The sequence below is a fragment of the Rhinolophus sinicus genome, linkage group LG12, assembly GCF_036562045.2.
Source record: "Rhinolophus sinicus isolate RSC01 linkage group LG12, ASM3656204v1, whole genome shotgun sequence".
In the NCBI taxonomy this organism is placed as follows: Eukaryota; Metazoa; Chordata; class Mammalia; order Chiroptera; family Rhinolophidae; genus Rhinolophus; species Rhinolophus sinicus.
The window spans coordinates 50468924-50476062 of NC_133761.1; the positions used below are offsets into that span (position 1 = coordinate 50468924).

At 47.7% G+C, this 7139-nt stretch overlaps 1 protein-coding gene across 1 annotated transcript; it reads right to left on the reverse strand.

The window, feature by feature from the left end:
* Window positions 1–223: 223 nt before the first annotated feature.
* MAP1LC3C (microtubule associated protein 1 light chain 3 gamma) lies at window positions 224–6360 on the reverse strand. The gene is made up of 4 exons (XM_019746808.2): window positions 6239–6360; window positions 6081–6136; window positions 5805–5911; window positions 224–3793 (listed from the first exon to the last, which is right to left on the reverse strand). The coding sequence occupies exons 1-4, from the start codon at window positions 6294–6296 to the stop codon at window positions 3634–3636; spliced, it is 381 nt and encodes a 126-aa protein (XP_019602367.2). The 5' UTR covers window positions 6297–6360; the 3' UTR covers window positions 224–3633.
* Between the last annotated feature and the right edge of the window lie 779 nt (window positions 6361–7139).

The window sequence follows — 7139 nt, forward strand, 5'->3', positions numbered from 1 at the left end:
TAGAGCTCCAGTCCTCTAACCTGGAGAGAGTTTGCCAGAAATTGGTATGGACGATTTGCTTTTGTTCATGAAAGAACGCAATGTACACTTAAAAATCTCCCATGCAGATTTTAGAGGCACATGCAGGGTAAGGAGGCGTGGAGAAGACCAGTGACAATGGAGCATGATTAAGATTGCCATGTGACCTGGGAGGAACTCTGTGTATGTGTCTGTATTAAACTCCTCCAAACAAGGGCTTGGCAATACAAAATCAGGGAGCCTCATAGACTTGGAAATGCTTTTCTGCTGATCTCATGTAGCACCAAAAGAACAACAAATGCTACTTCTTTGTTATGCTTTATCCTCCGGGATATCTTGATGATAAAATTATTCCTATAAACCTAGAGTAGGGGGTCAGCAAACTTTTTCAGTAAAGAGTCAAATAGTAACTATTTTAGGCTTTGCAGGTTATATGGCCCACGTCACAACTACTTAGCTTACCCATATAGGACAAAAGCAGCCAGAGACAATAATAGTGAACCCATGGATGTGACTGCATTCCAATTATACTTTATTTACAAACATGGACCCCAGGTCAGACGGCCCATAGCAGTAGTTTTGCTGATCTCTAGTCTATGTGTTCAAGTCAATGTGGGGTCAGCTGTAGATCCCATATCTGGTCAGCTATGACATAAGCAGCTGCATTTTTAAAAAAAATCTGCTCCCTTTGGTTTTATAGGGGTGGGGAGAGGATGACTAATGCATTGCAATAGGCACAAAACACAATGGTTTTCCTGCCTGACCCAAGCACCATGAAAACAACTCAATCCAGTTATTTCATTGTCTCTCTCTCTGAAGTTGACACCAAGACTCTCTAATTTATCACCAAACATTTACCACCTAAGATGTGCTTGGTATTACTGGAAGTCACGGGGAATCCAAAAAGAAAAGTCACAGTCCATGTTCTTAAGGAGTTTGTGGGTTATTATGGTGATAAGACATAGACATACAATCACAGCAACTTCAAATGCCATAGGCAGATTATCTGTTAAAGGACATGAGACATTTGGAAAAAATGGAACCTGGGTACTTTCTTCTGTTACCAAAATAAATTTCAATTATTTCAAATACTTAAATGTAAACAAAATGAAACCATAGTGCTAGAAGAGGTATACATTTTTTATAATCTTGAAGTTGGGAGTCTTCCTATTGAGGCCAGGAACCTCAAAAGCCACAAAGGAAAGATCACATAAGAATAAAAAGTGTTGGGGCCGGTCCGGTGGCTCAGACGGTTAGAGCTCTGTGCCCCTAACTCCGAAGGCTGCCGGTTCGATTCCCACATGGGCCAGTGGGCTCTCAACCACAAGGTTGCCAGTTCAATTCCTCGAGTCCCGCAAGGGATGGTGGGCTCTGCCCCCTGCAACTAAGATTGAACACGGCACCTTGAGCTGCCGCTGAGCTCCCGGATGGCTCAGTTGGTTGGAGCATGCCCTCTCAACCACAAGGTTGCCAGTTCGACTCCCGCAAGGGATGGTGGGCTGTGCCCCCTGCAACTAACAACGGCAACTGGACCTGGAGCTGAGCTGCGCCCTCCACAACTAAGATTGAAAGGACAACAACTTGACTTGAAAAAAAAAAAGTCCTGAAGTACACACTGTTCCCCAATAAAGTCCTGTTCGCCTTCCCCAATAAAATCTTTAAAAATAATAATAATAACAAATATTCTTAAAAAAAAGAAAAAGAAAAAGAATAAAAAGTGTCTACATGAGAAAAAGTCTGCCATAAACAAGATCCAAAGGAACTGGGTAATTATTTTTAATACACATGGCATATAAAGAGTTATCTACTCAACCTTGTGAACTTGAAAAAAAAATCAATAGAAAATGATGACTAGACTAAAAGAAAAGTGGTCATAATTTACAGAAGTACAAATTACGAGTTAATTCTAAATACCTGCGTAGAGGCTAAGAAAGTAAATACAGGGGGGAAAAAAAAAATCCAGACCAAAATCGATTGACATTCATCACTGTCACACAGGTCAGCTTCAGTCTTGGCTTCCTGGATCATATGCTCTCCAGCTGCTCCTTCTGAGGATGCTCCTTCCTGGAACCCACGCTGAGAGATGCCACATGGAACCACTCCAGTCCCAGCTGTGGCAGCCTTGAGTCATCCCATCCCAGGGGTCAGACAAGAAAATGAAGAGGCCTGAAGATGACTCCAGCTTCCAGCTGGTCAAGTCACTCCCAGCCTTTCAGTTCTTCCAGACTGAGTCCCAGACGTTGTGGACACTGCGGTGTGTGTGTGTGTGTGTGTGTGTGTGTGTGTGTGTACGCTAAACTCCTTAACCCCAGACTCCATGAGCATAACAAAGTCATGGTGGTTTCACCCACTGAGTTTTAGCTGGTTGATTATACAGAGTAGGAAAGGGAACACTGCTCACCACAAAGAAGGCAGCGGCAGCCACCCATCTCTAGCCAGAGGTTGAGGTAGGAGGGAAGCTACCTCAGGAAGGATCTTGGAGGCCAAACAGAACACAACCGCTCACCCAGCGACACCCCAGGGCAGGATCTCTGTACTTGCAGTGTGGGGAGTCTTAGACACCGGGATTCAAGAAAGAGCAAGGAAATGCGGAAGGCTGAGAGGAGGAGGGCCCGCAGTCAGGTACGTGTCTGTTCATTGGTTGTGCTGCTCACCCAGACACCCCACCGTGATCTGTGCTCCCAGCTCCGCTGCACTCCCCAGCTTCCACCCGGTTCCCTGTGGGCGTAACTGGGCTGTGGGGCTCCAGCACCCAGTCGGGATTGGGCAAGTAGAGCAACGTCATCGAAGACAGGGCACCTAGCAGAGGGCTAGGAGCTTGGCTTCTAAAGCTGGATGCCCTGATCTCAAATCCCAGTAGACTGGGTTGTGTGAATTTGACAAACGTTTTTCACCTTTCTGGGCCTCAGTTTCCTCATCTCTAAAATGATGATAGCAATAATTAACCCGGAGAGTTGTGATGAGGTGTTAATGCATGTAGAGTGATTAGAAGAATGCCTCGCACTCAGGAAACACTCAGAGGGGTTACATTACTTTATATGTAACTTTAGAAGTTACAACTTTGCATAAACCTGTGTGGCACAGACAGTCAAGAACAAAAGAAGAAATAACCGAGTCGAGTGAATGCTGAGGAATGTAACAATAATCTAATGACTCAGATAAGCGCCCCCACACCCCACGAGCCCGCCCCAGGCTCACACGGGCTCCTCAGTGCCGCAGAGCCAGTCCCACGCGCAGGCCCAGGTTCTCTATGACGGAGCATCCACCGGACTCCGGCTGCACCAGGTGACACCAAATCCCAGGGTCTGCGGCCTCCACCACGGAAGACACTTCGCCATCGCACAGAACCACCGCATGTGGAACCACCTCTTTCCCAGAAGATCATTATTTACAAAACTCCCAGGAGCACCGCGTTTTCCCAGAGAACACAGGGCATGCGCACTAAAGGGGACAGGGCGGCCGGCCTACCTGTCCCGTGGGCGCCGCTCCTGCGGGGCGGCCCTGCTCCCCGTGGGTCCACCACGCGCAGGAGGAAGCCGGTCGGTTGGTCCTGCAGCTGGAGAGGATGGCAGGGTCCGCCCCGCAGGCTGCTCCATCCCTGGGGCCTCAGGCCCCTCAGCCGAACATCTCCTGGGAGGCGTAGGTCATGTAGACGAAGCCGTCCTCGTCCCTGTAATCCCGGTAGATCTCGGCCATGGTCATGCTCATGCTGACCGTACTCTTGTTGTTCACTAGCAAGTAAAAGGCTTCAGTGGCCCCGAGGACCATATGGCTCCTGGTGTGGGGAGAGGGGCAGGAAGACAGAAAGCTAACCTGGTGGGAAAGGGCACGGAGCCAAAGCTTTACCTCTGGTGGCCACTGTAAACACCTCCATCCAAGATGCCCACCTCCCCACTCTGGTTTGTCTCCTCAAACTTGAGAATCACCCAGGAGAGCCCTGTTGAACATGCACATTCCTGGGCTCCAGCCCACAGAATTTGGTTTAGTAGGTCTCAGAAGCAGCCTAGGAATCTGCAGGAGTGTGATGCTCAAGACAAGTGAATTGCTCCCGACCTCTTCCGCAAAAAGGGGCAGGCGTTCCCATCATGAACTAGGGGACACACCAACACAAAAACGCTAAGTGTGGAAGCCCCACTTTGCTCTGAAATTAAAGGTAAGTATTTCCCCAGAAGTACAAAGGGGATCCCAATTTCCTTCAGCATCTCATATTAAACAGCCTTGGGTGACCTTCAGAAGCAATCTACTGCCTCTCAATGTGCTCTTTCTTCCCCCTGCCCTTCCTCCCCTAACATCAAGGAGATAGCAAAGCAGTCAAGTTTGACTGGACACGCTTTACAAGTCAAGGCCAATCTAAGTCCTGATTCATCCTGGAGTAGAGGACAGCATGACACGTAACACTCAGGTAAAATTCAGTCTCGCCTGAAGCACATATCCACTTCAGCCTCAGAGCTCAGGTGAGCTAGATCCATGCAGCCGTGGGAGACAGGGGTGGCTGGAGGCTGAATAATTATACAACCAGCTAAACCCTCCCAGAATAACACCAAAGGTTTTAGCTCACAATTGCATGACTGGTCTTTGGATAAAAAAGAACTGTTCTGCAATGGGAATGGGTAGAGCTGGGAGTGAGTGTGTTGCCATTGGCGCTGAAGGAAGCTCTGTTTCCTGAGTCTGTACCTCCAGCTCCTGTCTTTGCCGTGCTCTCTTGTTATGAGGGTTGTGGCTTCTCCCCTGGGGGAGAAGGCCGAGGGCAGGAATTTGTTCTATTCTGTTCACTGCTGTGAACACAGAGCCGAGAGAACACTCAGAACATAGTTGGTGCTCAATAAACACTGTGAACATCAAACGTGGGGATGGGGGTGTGGGTGAGGGGTGGTGGAGAAGACAGGAGGGCCCCTGACTGGGAAGGGGGGAAAGAATGCCTCTCAGAACTCAAAGGGTTGTTGGAGGAGGGAGGTCCCCTAATGTTGCATCAAGTTGTTGGGATCTAATTCTAATTCTTGTTCTCCCTCAGTTGCCTGTAGTCACACTGAACTGACCTAAGCCTCCCTGAGGAGAGGAATCAGAATAATCTTACTTATTGAAACAAATAGAATAGAGATTAACATATTTATAATGAATTCTTGAAGAAATAAGCTGCAACAGTTATCGGGTTTCCAAGGGCTGGCCCTTCCAGCCTTCAACCTGTGAAGGGTCACCTACCAGGTCACGTCCACGTTACTCCCCAGTCATTTGCATTGAATCCATGGGTCAGGTGACACCACTTCACTGCCTTAAGCTTTAAAAGTAGTTACTACCTCTTTGCTGTGCCCTAACCCAAGGGAAGAATGTGTTCTGGGGACACCTTCCGTGTCTCTCTTCTCAGACTCTGAGCAGTGCCTTTTGTAGAGGTCTCCACTCCCCAGGGTCGCACACTCTAACAAGGTGCCATGTCTCTACTGGGAAAACACTGGCCGGGTTTTCCACACTATCAGGAAGAAAGGATCTTCTGGACTCGTTTTGGAATCAAGACTACTTTAGGAAATTCTTAGAAATGTTAGCAGCTCTGACTGTCTTTAGATTTGTTATCTCAGAGGTTCTCCCACCTGTTTAAAATAGATGAATTCTCAGAGCATCTTTTCTGGGCACTGCAGAACCTAAAAGGTAGTGAGTCACAAAGAAAATCCTTTCCCTCTCTTCTCCTGGAACGCCACCCCACCCCCTATCCTCAAAACCAAACAAACTATCTAAGCAAACAGAAAAAGCCCAGGACCGCCGGCACGCGTCCCCATGTGCACCTTATCACCTACCGTATGATGCTGAGGAACTGGGTCATGGTCAGCTCCTGGGGGACCAGGAACTTAGTCTTGTCCAGCGGGGGCAGGAACTTCTCCCTGGAATAACGCTCCACTACCACCTGTCGAGAGTTTCAGCCCTTAAGAATGTGATTCAGAACTCTCAGTATCTTAGACTCTTACAACAGGGAGAGAGAGTGGGTTTTTTGTTCTTCTTGTTGTTATTATTATTTTTTTTTTTTATGCAACAGAATAGTGTACCCCTTTTCCAAAAGTACAACGGAGTCTTACCGGGATCTTGTTTGGGAACTTTGCCCGGATTCCAGCCACTTCCTCTTGTCTGGTTGCTGTGAAAATTTCAAGTACAAAAGAGTAAGTAAACGGCGAGAGCAGTCTGTATCCTTTCCCTTCGCTGTCTGGCAACCCAGACAGCTACCCGAGAACTTTACCTAAGCTTTTCCTCTGCTTGAATGGTCTGAGGCTTGGGCTTTTCTGCGGAGTCTGCATTTTGCTCAACAACCCTGTCTGTGTCTGGCTTAAAAAAAAAAAAAAAATCCACAGCCAGGACCTAACTCATTCCTCCAGCTGCTTCCAACCCGCCTGCAGGAGGCTCAAGGAGGCCCTTATGTAGGGGCTGTGTGACATCAGCCCTCTCCCTCTTCCTTACCCTCCCCTGCTCCCCCTCACTTGGCAGGAGGAGGTCAGTTCTGAGGATTGAAAGGGGACAGCCACCTGCTTATTGGTCAGAGAAAGTCACTTTGCTCAGGATCAGTTCAAGATATTTTTTTTTTTTTTGCTGGAGAAATTTGGGTTCATAATAAAATCAGTGACTATGTAATCAAACAGTCTAGTCTGAGCTGAGGACTCTGGCGAAGTGGAACTGCCATTTGCAGAGGACCTTGTTGTACTTCAGTAATGAACCCTCTTGAAGGAATGCCAAGATGGATCCACCTGAGGCTGAAATAGGCTGTGTAAGTCTCACAACAGTCCTTGCCATTTTTCGCAGAGAGAAAACTATGATCAGAAATGTTAAGGAATTTGCCCAAGGTCACACAGCTAGTATGAGAGGCAGCTGGGATTAAAACCCAGATTTGGTACCAAGTAGTGCTACACTCCAGTATATTCTGTTATCTTTTCTGCAATAATGGAGGAAAGGAAGCACAGTTACTACCCTCAAGGTCTCCCTTTAAGAGACAAGGAACAGAGGCCCATAGAAGTTAACTGATTTGCCTGGGCCAAATGGCTGGGAAGACACAGTTCTTGCAGGACCCAGAGTCCAGGGCTTGTCTCTGATACATATGCCATTTAGCTGGACCTTTAGACTCAGAATGAGCAGAAGGAGTATGTGTC

Coding starts and splice junctions, on each gene's coding strand:
- MAP1LC3C (XM_019746808.2), bottom strand. CDS start 6,296: ATGCAGACTCCGCAGAAAAGCCCAAGCCTCAGACCATTCAAGCAGAGG. Junction 6,137..6,238: donor CAAGCAGAGGAAAAGCTTAG/GTAAAGTTCTCG, acceptor AAATTTTCACAG/CAACCAGACAAGAGGAAGTG. Junction 5,912..6,080: donor AGTTCCCAAACAAGATCCCG/GTAAGACTCCGT, acceptor AACTCTCGACAG/GTGGTAGTGGAGCGTTATTC.